Source organism: Hippoglossus stenolepis, chromosome 20 (assembly GCF_022539355.2).
Source record: "Hippoglossus stenolepis isolate QCI-W04-F060 chromosome 20, HSTE1.2, whole genome shotgun sequence".
NCBI lineage: Eukaryota > Metazoa > Chordata > Actinopteri > Pleuronectiformes > Pleuronectidae > Hippoglossus > Hippoglossus stenolepis.
The window spans coordinates 7,679,394-7,697,163 of record NC_061502.1 but is presented as its reverse complement, the minus strand read 5'-3'; the positions used below and the strand labels follow the sequence as shown (position 1 = coordinate 7,697,163).

The window sequence follows — 17,770 nt, the reverse complement described above, 5'->3', positions numbered from 1 at the left end:
TAGTTTTGTACAGTTTTTTATCACAATTTCCTTGTCTTTCACAATTGGCCTAAAAAAGTCATCTATGATAGAACGAGGAAAACCCTGCAAAGCAAGGTCACTGTGCCTTTCCTCGTCCGTTTAGAGGGGACGTTTTAGAATGTAGGACATGGTCTTGGGGATAATATTAGAATTACAACCACAGTGTGATCCAGGTTAGTCTTAACATCGCTTTAAGGATATGTGTTAGGTCGAGGATTGGGATATTTAGATGGATCGTGGGCTACGATCAGGGCTGAAGATGTTTTCATGTAGCACTTTTACATGTCTGTACAAGTCTTGTGTGTTTATGTGTGCATCCATGTATGTGTGTGTCTGCTCCTTGTACCTTCTAAGCAGCACCCTGTGGTCCTCTCCTCCTCTGGCGTCCCTCATTAAAGCCCAGTTACAGGACACCTCCTCCTCCTCCTCCTCTTCCCTCGCAGCAGATGGACTGACACAGGGCGATGATTTCCTGGGAGTTTGGAGGGGCGTCACTGTTTATATAACTCAGAGAATCTTATTAAAACGCCGCTCTCCTTCCGTCCTGAACTCTGGGTTAATTAGCTCGACTTCCAAGTCGCTGGTATGCGCCGAGGCCTCTCTGAATGGTCGCAGTGGTTGTTATGGACGACCGGGCTTGTCTTATCTCCTGACGCCTGTTGGGGATTCTGGTGGGGGAGCTGAGACTGAGAAGGGACATAGTGTTTATGAAGTCTGGAAAACACACACACGTAGTAATACAAACTACAGTATGAGCACAGAAATACTCAGAAATAAACCTATGTAGCACTCACTGTTGTGATCAAGAGCAAAAATCATTGGTCATACTCCAGGTGAAATTCACTTCCACAGTCTGATGCCATTCACTGTGAAACGCATCAGGAGCTCCAGCAGATTTTGAAGTTGAAATACAGTGAATCCTCAAGGGAAGTCAAATAAGCAAAGAGTGTACACAACAAACATGCGCACAAATATGTTTACTACTGTACGTGACACAGTTGGTGTTATAGTGACTAATATCACAGGAAACGTATGCGTCTCAGATGTGTTTGTCCGAAATAACTAACACTTCTGTTTGATTTCAGTGCTTCTCAGTGACAATCAGTGAGGGAATTACGTAAGTTCTCGAATTTCTGTTCCTCTCAGGGTCATTTCAAAGATATTGTTACCTAGGTGATGAGGAACTAGGTCATTGAGCCTTTCTCCCGGCTTCCCCCTGCCCTTGATATCTATATGCCCACCACCCCCAACAGATACATCCAAACACACACACACACACACACACACACACACACACACACACACACACACACACACACTCTCTCTATCTAGCTGGTTATGGATCATTATATCACACGTGGCCTGATTTCTGCAGTGCAGTTATACACAGTCTCTTTTTTTACCGTCCAGTCTTTGCCTCGTTCCAAAGACTCAACAATGAAATGTCTATTCCTAGTCAAGCAATAAGCAATGACATGTGACATTTAAATGCAGACAAACAGCAATCACAGACTGGGACATTAATTCTGGATAAAAAAAAAACAAGACGAATAAAATTATGAAAATAAAGAACACAACAGGATAAACGAATGATAGTAATTCACAAACACAGACATAAAGGGTTTAGGATGTAGGAATAAATATGAAAAACACAATATTAGTTCCACCAATGGCAAATTAAAAGACACACAACTCCACTCCAGCAAAGTACAATAATAGCCACATTTATTTTAATTACAGGCAAAGTCCCTTTACACTATATATTTTTTTCATCAACTTCATATTTTATCCTTTGTGTCATACATTTACATTTCCAGAGTGCATACACTTGATGAAAAGGGAGGAGGGGCTGTTAAATAAAGTTGGTTCAAGACAGAACGAAAAGAAGGACGTCTCGCATTTCTCATGAGACACATGTCAAATACTGCTCATCACAAGCATTACTCAGTAGTGGTACTGTACTAAAAAGTGCACACGGTCTATTCAATATCAGACAGCTTTGTATAGTATGATGGCATTTGAAACAATGATGCATTTCACACATTCAACATCAAACAAGGCAAACCAATTCAAAGGCACAGGACTCTCACATCAACATCATCTTTTTTTTTGTTGTTTTTAAGTAGTTTGTACTCACATGTCAGGTTATCCTTTCACTTTCAACAAGTATTTCTCTAAAAGGAAACTCAGCTGAAATATGATTTGATATAAAATGACACACAAATGAGTTAAGTGGCACCGGACAGTTAAGGAAGTAATAAACACTTCCGTGTGGCTACTGGCAGCACAGTTAAAGGCCAGTGTGCAGGATTCAGGGTGATCTATTGGGAGATCTTGAATATAATATTCACCATTCTGTTTTCATTGGTGTTTAATTAGCTAAAACTCAAAAGCACGGTATATTCGTTCACTTAGAATGAGCCATGGACTCTTCCATGGAGTCCGACCATGTTGCACCGCCATGTTTCAGTGGACAAATCAAAACAATGGCTCTAGAGAGGACCTTTCGGGTATTTATGTTATCTGAAGGCCGCTCTAGAATTTCCAACACACTAGGAAAGGTATATATGAGTGGAATTCTGTTGGTTGCAATCTGCACCATCATCATCATCATCATCAGACGTCACTAAATCCCTACGGTCTGGACCTTTAAAGAGGAGATAGTTCCGTTTTTCATGAGATCATGTTCACGCTGGTGTTCTGCACTAAGCGTTTTGGGGGTCTGCTGAAAAATGACTGAGCTGTTTCCCCCACTTCAGACTAGAGCTACCAATTGTGGGCAGATATTGGGAGTAATGCCAGTGTATCTCCTGTTGTCCCGTGCATGTACTGGGCAGGTGCACAGTGAACAGTGTTAAGAAGGAAGCCACTTCTATAGAACTACAGAAGGATCCTCTTGTGTTTGAATGTCCTGGTTTGACATTTTCAGCTCAAGGGGACAAAGGTAGAGACTACAATGAGTGACCTGTTAGCTCGAGCCGGAGGATGTTGGATCTGTCGTTAAAAGGTGTGTCGTTAAAAACAACTTTTTCAGTTTTTTTACCACAGTGATGCATCAAGCCACGCCGGGTCCACTATTTTGCAGGTTCAGTTTTAAATGTTTAAGAGAAAATAGATTTACATGTAATAAACATCTCTGCTACTGAGCTAGTGTAACGTTTACAGCTGGTCAAATACATGCAGATACTGTACAGCACATGTTCCCTTCACTCCCGCTCTGGACAGAGCTGCCCACAGTCAAAACAAACTCGTTAAAAAGTAGCCAGGATTAAAAAAGAAGAAACAAAAATGGATGACAGACCACTGCATAACATTATCATGCCAAATATCATACAAAACCAAATAATGGTTAAAAATGGATGGTTTTAAAAACAAAATAGCAGCAACACAAAGGCTTAGTTCTGTGAGAACAAAATAGAGAACCAGCAAGCCACCAGTGCCTCTGGGTTTAAGTAAGAGTTACATAGTTACGTAGTGAGCCTTCAGTGCAATGGATGTGTGAATCTAAATCTTATAAAGATGGAAGCTGTAAAGGCTGAATATGCAGTGGTTTCTCTACAGTACAAGTTGACTCCACTTTACTGACATGAGCACTGTAAGTTAATTCAAAACCTTGGCACCACACACCTCACTGACCACTTCTACTACTACTGTCAATATCATGATAATAATAAAAGAAAATCATAAAAAGAAACTACTCTCTCTGTGCAATAGTTCAAGTAAGTTAATTCCTGCAAATAGTTAGTGCTTTGTAACACATCCTGTGGCCGAATCGAAAGAGACGACAAAATACAGGTAACATACAAATACACAAAAAAGAATGGTTTTGTGGACAAGACTGCACTCTACGTAGAGAGAACCTCTACTCACCACTTCAGGCTCAGATTTGATCTAATCCTCCCTCTGGTTAAAATTAGGACCAAAGTTGGGGCAGTCTCATGATACATCTGTCGCCACAAACACATCCAGCAATCAGTGTCCCAGTGTGAAGCACAGCGCCGAGATCAAATCTCTAAAGGGATGTGTCGTATACTCTTTCCGACGAGCCCTCCTCCGTGTCGTCCTCAGACTGCGACGCCTTGTGGTTGAGCTTCTCCGCTGTCGAGGACGTGACAAGGTTTGCGTTGACGCCGTCGTCGCTAAGCTTGGCCTTGCTGCTGTCCTGAACAAATTCTTGGATCTCCACAGGTAGCCGGCGAAACTTGTCCTGGTACTCCTGGTCCAGATCGCTCTGTAGCTGCAGAGAGAAGAACACTGGAATCAACGGAGAATCTCGACATCAGGGAAAATAACCTCACTAGAACATTAAATCTCTAATGTGGAGTGTGTCATATATGTGACAAAGGAGGTTATAAAGCGCAAAGCAATTCTCAGAAGAGAATAAACTGAACTAGCATGGAACTCAGTAAAGTGATTTTCTCCGCCAAGACCAAACAATGCTTTACATCCATCTAGCTCTTATAATAGAAAAATATCAGGAAAACTAGTTTGAAGATCGGCACCAAATCATATAAACTCATACAGCTTATATGTCTGATTTGTTTACGTCAAGATTCAGACATTATTTCACGAGAACCAGAGGGAAATATTGCAAATGTCTTATTTTGCAATGTTATGAGAAGTGATAAAAGAAAGTGCCCTGGATCCACATCAAATTTTAATGCATTCTTCCCTAGCCAATGCCACATCCTTCCACCAATCAGTGCTTATTGCATAACCCTCTTCACAAGAAAAGAACCAAGTCCACAAAGAAACAAAGATGGGTGAAAACACAACCTCCTTAGAAGAGTTAACAATCATGAGCTGCCTAATCGACAAAGAGGGCTGTTCGACAGGCAAACACTCAATAACAACCACATGTCGTGAACCTGTTGGGTCCAGGAACATGACCCGTGACCCAGGAACATGACCCGTTCAAGAAAAAGATCTCCTTTTTCTTGAACATTTCAGCAACAATTTGCAAAGGAGTCACTGCTTCCTGTTTATATGCCATGCAAGCATAATGTAACAAGACAGGGATACATACAGATAGACGTAGAACGATAGCTGGACAGTCACAGATTTCCATACCTTGGCTTAGACAATTCAGAAAAACACAAACTATATGAAAACTAAATGCAATTTATTCCTGTTTTAGGAATGGAATCAGTCAACTTTAAACAACTCTGCTAGGATCATTGTAAACACATCAGCTCTGGTGAACATTTGAGCAAACTTTTGTTAAATTACAAATCAAGAAGACATGATGGAAGTCATTATTCTAGAAACCCAACAGTGCAATTCCATTATTTGCTCTCCTTTTAGCTCTGTGTTTGGTCTCCACCAACTCCGAATGGAAACATTTGGCTCATTTGCAGCTCAATGCACCACAGTGTTCACTTTGTCTGGTGTTTAAAGTTTAAAGTTATGTTAAACCAAGGAAAATAGCTAAAAGGTAATGAAGTGTTCCAGGGAACTAAAGGGAACTGCTTGTTTATCTTGATTCAACTTTCACATTACATATAGTCACCTGACCCATTGTAATACTGATTACAGCATCTCTAATGATTTCTTCACTTGCCTTGCTGTGTTGCATATGATGAGGTATAGTTGATGCTGCAAGAGTTACCATGACTATTATCTAAAAACTGATTTTCATAGGACTTTTCATAGGACTCCATAGGACCTTTATTCCATTACATACAGTGGAGACTGAAAAGAAAGGCTAGGGACAGAGTGACAGATAGGACATGACCTTGAACCCTGACATTCAGCTCTGACAAGAGCCTCGGTCCGCTGACGTAGACCCCTCTGCAACCATTTACTACCACACTCCCTTCTCTCACCGAGAACTAGAAAGGAGAAGCTGTTTTCTCCCAGGCATAGACGCCCCCAATGATTACAGATGACAAGATTGTATTCATTTCATTGTGCGCCAATAATTGCTGTAATGCTGATTTCTCTGTTTAACTACCCGACAGGCTCCCACGGGAGAGCAGTAATTAAAAGAAAAGCTGCTAAGACGAATGGTGTCAGAGTCTCATAGCTCAATACAGTCACGTCAGCATTATGAGAGGTCGAAAATACCTGCAAGCTCCGACAGGCTTTATCTGGGATCCATATTTTGTCCGAGAAGCCTTTGTTAATCGACTCAGGGCCAACTTCAAACTCACACCACACTTCTGACTCATAAGAGAACACGAGGAGGGGAGTGGGGATGAAGGTTAAGGATTGTCATCATGCTCTGGACTGGCTCATTTTCTGCCCTCTCTACCTAATATATTATAAGATGGCACTTTAATTTCATTTGAGAGCTCTGCATAACAAAATGAGAAAACCGGTTACAAAGCACTTGACTGCTAGTAAATTAATTCCTATACTGGGAAAGAGGTATATCATATGATATTGGGTTATGTATATTATGAGTGTGTTTGTATGTATGAGGATGGGCTCAATAGGGTTTGAGTCCAGATCAAGATGTGTCTGCATGTATTCAAACTTATTACTTTACTATTTCAAGTATCAAATTACCTCTGCTCATATTCCAAAGCTTCTTTACTTATTATTTGATCAGATATTTCTTGATCTATACCAGGCAACCTTCCTGAGTTTAGACTTATATATTACTTAAAGATATTTTGTTAAATAAAAAATTGTCATTATGCCAAAATTATTATTAAGTTATTATTAAGTTATTATTATTATTATATAATATGAATATGGAAGACAGCCGAAGCATCTCGATCGCACCCTGGTGGCTGACTGCGCTATACGTACTAATCTTAAAATGTCAAAGTATGCATCAAATAATTTTTTCTCAAATATGGTTTCTGTCATTTTAATTAGTCCTTTTAACGCTGAGGATTGTTCGAGCATAAATTTTTCAGGTAAGTTTAATATTTGATGCTATAAAAACTGGGTAAACCATCATGATTGACGGCTGAGACTGACTTTTTGTATCAGCAGGACCTCCACACCTCGAACCTCCGATCGCTTCTGCCCAGATCAAGGCTTCAAACGCACAAGATGGCAGTGTTCATATCTGGGACATTTTAGCCTCATTTCTGGATAGTGGGAGGAAGTGGAGACGTGTCGTCCATCTTTATACACAGGCTATGGTGTGCCCTGTCACATCTTGGGGAAATTACGTTGGAAAAAGTACTGTCTGGTATTCAGTAGTTTCAAAACTCAATTTCACGGTCTGTTGCTGTGTTGTTGTTAGAATACAATGAATATTTCCATCAGAATTCATGAAACATTCACAAGAAATCCACAGACTACTTTTCCATCTCATCAGCTGTATTTACCACAAAGATGCCGTCTGTCTTTATGCAAAATGAAGGAGCTCTTGACTTGTGTCTTTCCGATGTTTTGAGTGCCTCATTGACGTGTGTGAGAGCCCCCACCAAACACGGCATCTCAAGGTCACCTTCCCCGAAACATGCCTCCCTCCTTCTCCCTCGCTGCCTTCCTCTCACTCTCTTTTACCTCTTTTCTTTCTTTCTCAGTCTCTCTGTGGGTCTCACACAGCGGCCATCGTGCACGTCGCAACCAGATGGCTAAAGATGCGCCAAAGCTCGTCTCTCTTTCCCCGCTCTGCACTGCGCATGACCTACTTAGGGGTGGGACAGTCTGCACAGTGTGTGTGTGAGTGTGTGTGTGTACAGCCTGCCTGTAGCCTGCCTGCTGAGGCACAAACACCCTATGATTAAAGCTGTCATCTTTCTCCCATCTGACGACACCATGGGACATGTGAAGGAGGTGGGAGCAGGGGGCAGAGGAGTCAGGCACCAGGCACTCACCAGAAAGACATGTGTCCGTCTTTAACTGCTTGTATCCATGTGTATGTCCTGTGAGTATAATCAACAGCTCAGAAGCAAACAGTGACAGCCGTCTGTTAGAGTTTGGATCCCGATAATGCCCGCACTTTGTATTCACAAAGGGAAATCTCAAGGAATGATAGAAAAATGGACAAATGAGAGAACAGAAACCTAGAGATGCAATCTTTTGATAGTTTTCCTGATCTAGGCCTTAATGATCATCACCAAACATGTGAAATTCTTCTCGTGAAGTGAAGATGTCTCTCACTTAACATACGTTTCAGGCTTCGTAGAGCTAATGGTTCATCATTGCTAAATCGGATTAAATTCTGATTGAGACATCGATTGCACAAATGTTCTGAGCCACTGTATAATGAGGTCGAAACAAATAGTCCTTTAAGGTTAGAATACTGTGCATTTTCCTGTCTATTCTACGTTTGCATGTGCACTTTCGCTGTGTGTACTTCTGCATAGTGTATATAGCCTAAAGATGTGTGTGTGTGCGGTCCAGTTTCTGTTTGGACACAAACCAGCCACGGCAGCTATCCAGCCAGCTTTTAAATCTGCCTCTCATCTCTGAAGATCTGTCATCCATCATCAACAACCCCCCACACACACACACACACGCACGCATACACACAAATTTCTGCCTTTCTTAAAATACAGCACTCAGTGACCTTCTTCACCAGCTGTCCTCGTTTTGAAGATCTATCAGGGGAAGTGGAGAAGGCCTCCGAAGAGCCAAATTAATTCTTTGCTTTGAGCCATGACATAACGCCTGCTGCTGCAGCGCTGCCAAAAACCTCTTCTACTGGCAGCCCACCGCATCCACAGCTCCAGTATGCAGCTACGTTAACACCGCGCAACGTCTTACTGTCACGATAAGATGCTGTCACTGCTTGGAAATAGTCTTCAGTGACACGGAGCCAGGCCACCGAAGCAGCCTCATTACATAGACCGTGTGACGTGTAACGCTATGTGTGTCCTGACCTTGAGAAACACTGCATATCTAAACACAGCCCAATTAGGCTAAACCCAAGATCCCATGTCCAAGAAATGAGATGAGGGTCACCACCACTGTTTTTAAAGTTCCATTGACTTTTCTCATCTGAAACAACCCGTTGCTGTAAAGCTTAAAGGGATAGTTCACAGAAAAAGGAAAAGTCACTTATTATCTACTCACCACTATGACGATGGAGGGGTGAACAGTGGTGCAGCAAAATCCGTTACAATTGAAGTAACTGGTCAATTTTTTAAACTTTAATTATTTTCACATCCACCCATTCTCTCTTCTGCATATTATCAGGCCCCAGAGGTGGTGTTCTCAACTGACACGTTGCTCCAGCTAAAGCCATAAACCTCAGAACTACACTGCAGAGAGGGATAGTTTCAGGAGTCGGGAATGTTCCTCAGACGGAGCACAACCCTGGAGAGCTTCATTAGCACACGTGGGCATACATAATGAACGCTCGTGCACTAAAATAGCAGCTAGCATAATAGAGCAGAGTGGTAACAACATGTGTGCAACATGTGCGCACACTCGCACACTCACAAACTCACCATGGATTTTACTTCACTGCCCCCTGGTTTGCACACAGTGTTCCCTGCGTGTGTGTGTGTGTGTTGTGTGTGTGTGTGTGTGTGTGTGTGTGTGTGTGTGTGTGTGTGTGTGTGTGTGTGTGTGCATGGGCACAAGTTCATTATTGATGCAAACAGACCACCCAGAGATGATGCAGATCAAACTTCTCTTATGAGGCAACATAGTGACCACCTCTTCATCAACCAGTGCAAGAGAGGGGGACGTTAACAAAAAAAAGAGAGACAGAGGAAAAAGGAGGGTGGGCTCACACTCGCTCTCTTCTTCTGCGTCTCCTCCAACCTGTCCCCCCCCCCCTCTATCCCTCCCTCCTCTCCCCGTCCTCCACCTCCAGTAACCATTGCTGAAATTGCGTCACGAGGACTCGGTTCCAAATTAACAGATTGCGGAGAGTGGGATTGAAGGGGATATGGGAGATGGGGAGGGGGGGTGGGGGGTGGGGAGTTTCCATGACGACCGCAAAGGACTCCTGCTTGTCTAATGAATGAGTGTGTGTGTGCATACATGCGTGTTGGTTAAAGGCTTGCACAGTGGGGGGACACCATAGGATCAGATCCTCCTTTTGATCTAAGTAGAAAGAATCAGCGCCTCTCCAATATAAATCACACACATTCACACACCACACACACACCGACGCACACTATTGTGAAACATATTGCCTTATCACTATTTCATATCCCTTTCACTGCCAAAATAATGTGTGGAGGGGATGCCTTGTACAGAGGTATTACCACATGGTGTGGTAAGCCTTTAGAGAACAATCCTAAAATGCTGCAATCCTTTACACTGGACGTCTATCTTTTACTGTGTAGTCTGGTTGAATAAAACTGTGAACTGACTACTAGCTCCTACAGTTTATCAGACAAAGAGCACAAAATTCCTCTGACTTCAAATTGATGTCAAAAACGGTTATGTTAAAAAAAAAGCTGCTCTATAGTAACTAACTTTCCCTAATCTTATTCAGCTATTAGTATTCAGGACAAGAGCTGACTTAAATCAAAAGGTACAATTCTTAATATGCAGCTGCAAATATAAAAATGAAATGCTAGTACGATTATAAGTCACAAAACACTCTCAGAAGATCATAAACTTCATAAAAAGTGAGTCTGTATTTTCCTTTACCCACTAATAAAAAGACCACATTGACTTAATGTGTGAATAATAACAGTTGTCATTGTGAACTTGACCTTGCGTCTGAGAGCAAGACGGGAACAGAGAGGAGGCTACATGACAGGATATAAGATCTTGAGGTGTGTCGAAACTGCACTTGCCATCGTGCTGGGTACTGCTGGCTCCCGGGGGGCGTTTTGATTGGATCATTTGCAGGACACTGACACCTGAGTGCACACGCTGCGAGTGACGACATATGTTGCCATGTCTTTCTTTTCCCTTTCTCCCTTTGCTTACCGTTTAGGAGATCACCTTCACCCACTCAGACTTTAACAAATAAAAGTTACAGCCTCTTATATAATAGAGATGAAGCTTATATGTTTCTTACATTTGACATAACTTCACCTTTAAATTGTTTGGTGCCTGTGCCTATTGAGATTGTATATAAAGATGGTCGGCATGACAGCTACCCAAAAGTGACGCCATTTCATCCTGATCGCCCACTGGTGGCTGGCTGCAGTATAGGTCATTAACCCCACCTCCCACATGTAAGGGGATGGGACATGGACTAAAATAAAAAGTCAAAGTAAAGGTTAAATACATTTTTCTTCAAGATGGTCTCTTTCATTTTAGGTAGTTCCTAACACACTGATGTTGGTCCACGTGCAAATGCTTATGGTAAATGATGCCAAAAATGCAAGATGGCAGCACCCGTAGCCGGAATATTTGAGCTTCATTTTTCAACAGGTGGTAGTGGAGACAACTTTGTTTACATTTGTTTGTGTTTACCTGTTGACAGTCGTAATTATCTAAAGATAAAAACATGTGATCATGTCACCTTTTACGAAATATATAGTATATATAATATATATATAGGTTGGGTTGATAAATCACATGCATGTGAGTACACACACATTGTATTGGGCCTCAACTTGGGATGGTTAAAGTGGCTGATCTGAGCCCGGAGGAGAAACTGGGTCAGAACTCTCTCCAGGAAAGTACGTATATTGTATCTTTCTGTCTGTGATTCATTATGACTAACACACACACACCAAACATAGACGCACACAACAAAAATATGTTTTTTATATATTCGCTCATCCATTAGCCCCCAATCGGAGCTGTCTACATCCTGTCATCCAGTCCTTTAGCATTCTATGTTTATCTGTCCATCTTTCTGCTGTTGTTTACTCTCATCAGGACTTAATGACAGTTTGTCCTGAAAGCTAACTCACCAGACGACTGCATTCAGATAGCATCTTCATTATTAAGTGTTTAACAGTGCGTCATATTCACACACACACACACACACACACACACGTATACGCAGATGGGGCTGCGTCACAAGGCCAGTGACCTGCTCATAGCAGTGTTGGTTCAGTGACTTAGACAGAGCTGGAATAAATTACTTTAGATGAATGTAACCGACAAACATTGGAATAACTGGGCAATGACTATCTAAGGATACACTGATCAAACTCACTGAGCCATGTTGCTGACTACATCGATGATCATATCATATTGTTCCTGATATTGATCACGAAACAGTGTTTCCTAATTTAGATCCAAATTTACGACATTCATATTTAGAGTCATTTTGACAAGGTTCAGTCATACATGCAGTGACTCTGGCTAACTAAGTCTTTTCAGGTGCTAAAAGAAAAATAAAAAATAAATGACAGGAACCTCACAGAGTGAAAGTGAAACGTATAATCAGGCCAAAAACCTGCAGAATGAGAAAGACCATGTAAGAAGAGTCACAGCTCAGATTCACGGGGCATAAGACAGAGGATATCATGGCTGTGAAAATCCCCCACTGTGGTGCCTGCTGACAGCGACACGCAGACCAGTCAGTGATTCTAACGAAGTCCTGAGCTCCAGTGGAAAATCTTTTCTCCAGGCTCATTTCTCTAGGTTTTTATATTTGTAGGTTTTATCTGTTTTCAACACTGAGTATTATAAATATTCAAGATTTGTGTGCGTTTGTTGTTATAAAACTCATTTCAGCCACGAGAGGATGAAGTGCACTTGTACATTCAAAATCTGATTTATATATTGACTCACTTCTTATTATTTTCAGTGAAATCTTTCTATATTTTTTTAGAACTTTTCTGGCTTTCATCATGATATAAAATAAAAATCTGGTTTTGTGTAGATCACAGCCTAGTTGCCTTAACTTCTTAACTTCACTCTGTAGCGTCAGCATTGCTCTAACACTCTCAGATATATAATGGACAGTTGAGAATAAAAAAAATATAATTGATGAATGAAAAAATATAAAATATAATCGATTTAACTACACATCTTCCTCTTCATTATCAAAACCTGGAACCTGCATTACCCACACGTTGCCTTCACCTCAGACAGTTCGGTGAGTTATGATTCTTTCAGATGAAGCATGATTTGCTCTGCGCTCACGGCTGGGTTCAACACACTGTGTGGGGGGGGTCAAGTTTAAAGCTGAACTAGACTGATCGTAGCCTCGAGCCTTTAGCCTGATGCAAAGATGTGGAGGGGACTTTAGAGGTCTGGTGAGTTCACTTCAAACTCCAGATTTTCTTTTTCCATTCTCAAACTTTTTGTGCTATTCCCTCACCTTTTTCCCCATATACAGTAGCTCTCCCTGAGATCTGTTGCTCTTTAAGGTATGAATGATACCAGGTTGTTCGACACGGTTCTGTCGCTTTATTTTAATACGATTTAACTGAATCATGTAACACAATAAATGGATTCTTTACTTTGGGTGTTGTGGGAAGCGTCCTGATTTTTTAAACAAACATAACCCAGAGCATCTTCTGCTCGTTGTCTCCAGAGCCGTGTCCCTCTGACATCTCTTGCATATTTTGCATACAGATGACAGCCATAGCAGGGGAATAGATATTGCAGAGGTGGTTGATTACTATGCAATAGCCCTCTTCCGGCAAATTAAATTTGCCATGATGCGGATGTCAATTTAGAGGAGAGATTGTGACAGCGGGCTAGGTGATGGATAATCAGTTACGATTTTGTGGGAAACAATAATTGCTAACAGAATGAAATCTGATTGCAATATTAAAGTGAGCTAGAAAAGAAAAAGAAAGCGGAGCAGCATGTGCCTCCCTCTCTAATCAAAGGAAACTTGCTTAATTCAATCTTGATTAGACACTAATGACACTAGTTGACACAGCACATATTGGTGAAATCAGTGCAATCGGCGTGTTATTGTCAAAGATGCTCGAGCAGCTATTTAAAGATGACGACTGTCGCCACAGGAACACAGTAGCCTGAGTCATTTACACGAAAACCAACTGGTTGACAAGGCAAATACAGTTATCTCTGAATTTATCCTCCTGTTTCGTTTTAAACACTCGTCTCTCTCTAGCACATATTCACCTCATCTCTCCCTACTGCAGCTTTGTGGAACACAGCCCAGCGCCTCACATGAGGTTGTCTGTGCTGCACTGAGGTGCACGTCTGTGCTGCACCTCCCACACTCGACTCAGAGAGGTTTAAAGGAACAGGGAGCTGTCACTCTGAGAGTGGGCGGCCATGGAACTGTCTCCAACAGGAGACTTTGTATTAATGTATATGTCTAAAAAAACACACACTCACTCTCTCATGAGTATTTTAAATGTGCACCGTGCTCCTTTGACAACATGACATGATCGGAGGAGCACGGCAGAGTGTTTCCTTGGCAGAGCAGAGGCAATCTTCATTACACTGGCACTGGGATGTAATATGGCTTTCACTGCAATGCAACAACATCTTATCAAGCTCATTGAAAGAGATGAAGAAAACAAGAGAGTGAGAGATATTATATTTTCATGATGATCACTCCAACAATACACGCTAATAATTTGTGTAATGGGTTCATGTTACAGATATGTTACATGTGAGATGACTGCGCCTCTTGATAGGGTCAGGAGAACAACATTCTGTGTTAGTGTAGTGTGTAGACATACAATAATAATTAAGCCTACAATGGTGAAGTTAATTCCCCTTTACTCTGATTAGTGTAGAGGATCTTGCTCAAGGACACTGACAGGTGGGATGAAATCTGAACACTCCAACTGGGGTGTGATCTCACTGCACAGGCCAATCTGCTGCCGCTGTTATGCCGCCATGCGATGCCAATTACTGCTAAATTACAGTAACGCAGCCTATTTCTTGCTCTTATATAAAAAAATTTAGCAATAATTCAAACATCATAGAGATGCAGTGCACATTCACTTGTTGCCAGTCAGTGGCCCAGGCTTATACAAGCTTGCATATTAATGCTGCTGCACTGATGCTATATTAATACTGAACAGAGGGATGGAACAAGGGTCTTACCATGCTCTTCAGCTTCAAAGCCCTCCTACAATGACAGTCACAATGTCAAGGTTGAGAACTCATATAGAAGAAAAGCAGAACTCCCACAGGCACACACAAGTGCTCACCTCACAATAAACCCAAGTATATGTAGCATCTGGATGAGTGCCATAAATGTATTACAGCCATTGTTGCAGCTACAGCATAGGAGCAATTACCCGCTCTTCACTAATACACAAATGCACAACTCTTACATGTAGATGAACTATTTACCATGGACAATGAAGCAGGAATTAGCATTTAAACCGGCAACAGCTTCTTATTCGGTAATGTTTTACATTTTGCACACAAGTACCAGACAGTGCAGCATCTATAAGCAGCATCAAACTAAACCTGGTAAATGTCGCCACCTAGTGGTGAAAATGAGAAGCTGGTGTTTGGTTAAAAAGATTGGTTTTAGAGACGTATACTAAACCAAAGTTATTTTTCTTATCAAAACAATAAATAACTTAAATAAAATTGTGTAAAAAGCTTTAAAGCACTTACTTATGCTGAATATGTGTAAAATAACATCTACCTTTAAGTAACATAGATAACATATATTATTATATACAGTCTATGCATCTACCTTTGTGGTAGCAATATTGACACATAACCCTCTTTATATAAAAACTCTCTGGAAATATATTTATAAACAACCATAAGGTGCTCTTTGGTACATTAACCGCACATATAAAGACTTTTATTTATCCATAGCAAGAATGCATTAGTTTATTTGCTTATTTTTAAAGCTCTTCATAGATTTGTTTTCAGATTTAAGATACTTTTTGATGATTGTGCAACTGGATTTCTATTTGTAGCCACATCAAATTATAATATGACACAATGTGTTCATTTTTTGCATGTGTGAGGACCAAAGGAGAATCCTGACCACTGGTCCCTGACACCCCATTGGTGGATCATGTCAGTCGACAGACCAGGGATTTGTGACAAAAATATTGATATGCAGTAGATCATAAATGTCGTACCTTTGGCCTTTCGTCTAATATCTGCTGGCGGATGTCCTTGTGCTTCTCCAGTAGTCTCTCCTGTCTTTTACTCTGTGCATCTTCCAACTACAAACACACACAAACAAACACACAAACACAAAGGATGTACCCATAAATAAGTAAGCATAGGGGTGTATGAACTGTAGCCTGTAGTAACTCTACTGATGGTGCAAAATACAGTGATATTGATTCCAGAAAGTTCTCTATCATAATATACTTTTTCTATGATCATCTCTTACCCGTTTGATGTACTGCACCACCTCATTGACAAACGATCTGTTGATCTCCAGCTTCTCTCTAACGGAAGAAGTTTACAGTCAAATATATTTACCAGCCCCTGTGGTGCTAAATCATTAGTCTTCAGTGACATCTAGTGGTCATATTATGTATAACAACCAAACCCACACTGAAATTGACTTCATTCACCTGATCAAATACAAATACTTACTCCTCCGTCACATTCTTGTCTTTAGATTTGGCTTCGTTGATTTTCTCTTGCCGTTTCTTGTCCATTTTCTTCTTCAGATCCTTCTTTTCTCTGTGTGTGATGAAACAAAGAGAGCAGCATTGAGAGAGAGAATTAAAACGTGAACAGGGTTCCTGTGCGGTTTTGTGAGTGTGTGTTTGTGCTGTGCACTTACTTCTCACAGATGTCTCGGAGCTTCTTGAGCTGAGCACTCTGGCACTCCTCTGCTATGGTGGTCAGCTTCTCAACCAGCTGGAGACAAAGTCAAAATCGGACAGAGCAACATTTTTGTTTAGTCTGTACGACATTCTTAATAAATCAAGTTAATATTTCACTTCATTTGCTGACCTTCTGATCCCAATCAAACTGCACTCAAATCAGGGAAACAACACAACCTCCATTTCTGACACCTCAGCTGTGCTCACAGCACAGGTGTACTGGAGCAGAAGACATTGATTTTTCCACACCAAGCACCAGAACATGTGCACAGGCAGCAGAACGACTGCAGTAATATTCTGAGAGGGGGTGGGGGGTGCTGTGGAGTTTATTGCAGTATTCATTTATTCATTATTTGCTTCATCTGGTTCATCTGCATTAGCCTCTCTGAGCTTTGGGACAGTCAGCGCTATATCAAATCCAATACAAGTCAGGGCAAGCTCCTGTGTGTGTGCGTGTGTGTGTGTGTGGGGCACATGTGTTTTTGTTTATCCCACTGTACTTGTGTACTGTTTGGGTAGGAACTGGCATTACTCTGACTGGTATCCTTAATTCTGGAGAAGTACATATAAGGAAATGTTTTTAAATAATACAAAAAATATCCCTTTTCAAAAGTTTAATAACGACACACGTGCAGTGACAAGTATGAAATTAGCTGTAAGTTGGTGGCCGATAATAGGAAACTTACAGAGATGTACAGAGATGACAGGAAAAACTGGGCGTGAACTAAGGCTGCAAGTCCTCTATATCTATATGTGTGCCTGACAATTATTACAAAATACTAAGTAGACATTCAAGATAGAAGGTTTCAATACCAAAAAACTGTTATAAGCCTCTAAAGTGAATTGGAGACTTGCATACGCATGTAAATACAATTTCAAAGGGATTTGTTCATACTACATATAGTCAGCAACAAATGAGGACACCAGGGATCATACGTAGGGAAACAAGTGTAGATATGGTATCTCTAAATATTTAAATGAAAACATGAACTCCTATTTTGTTTTGAAACTCATCACTGTTGCTACTGTTACTCCTGCCGTCCACACTACTTCTGTGAGGCTAGGGAACAATGCAGGCCCTGTTTCGGTTTGAAATCTCCCACTGGTCATGTTTTCCTGTGTGTTATGGATGAGGATTATGACTGATACAGAGCTAAAACCCTTTTGAGACTGCTTTCCCATTCACTTGAAATGTATTTGTTGTGGGTGTTTGTGAGCAC

The 17,770-nt window shown here is 41.2% G+C and overlaps 1 protein-coding gene across 3 annotated transcripts in view; it reads right to left on the bottom strand.

Annotated features, from left to right (window-relative positions):
* Positions 1 to 1,729: 1,729 nt before the first annotated feature.
* The window catches only part of LOC118099902 (1-phosphatidylinositol 4,5-bisphosphate phosphodiesterase beta-1), a 110,502-nt gene continuing 94,461 nt past the window's right edge, over positions 1,730 to 17,770 (bottom strand). Inside the window, exons 29-34 of one of the 3 annotated variants that reach the window (XM_035144699.2) lie at positions 16,508 to 16,584; positions 16,315 to 16,404; positions 16,106 to 16,163; positions 15,846 to 15,932; positions 14,839 to 14,863; positions 1,730 to 4,258 (exon numbers count right to left, since the gene is read on the bottom strand). In XM_035144699.2, the coding sequence (XP_035000590.2) occupies positions 4,161 to 4,258; positions 14,839 to 14,863; positions 15,846 to 15,932; positions 16,106 to 16,163; positions 16,315 to 16,404; positions 16,508 to 16,584 (435 nt within the window). In that variant the 3' untranslated portion in view covers positions 1,730 to 4,160. Of the gene's footprint in view, positions 4,259 to 14,838; positions 14,864 to 15,845; positions 15,933 to 16,105; positions 16,164 to 16,314; positions 16,405 to 16,507; positions 16,585 to 17,770 lie in introns of those variants that run through there. The other 2 variants (XM_035144698.2, XR_004694384.2) reach the window with 2 other exon arrangements.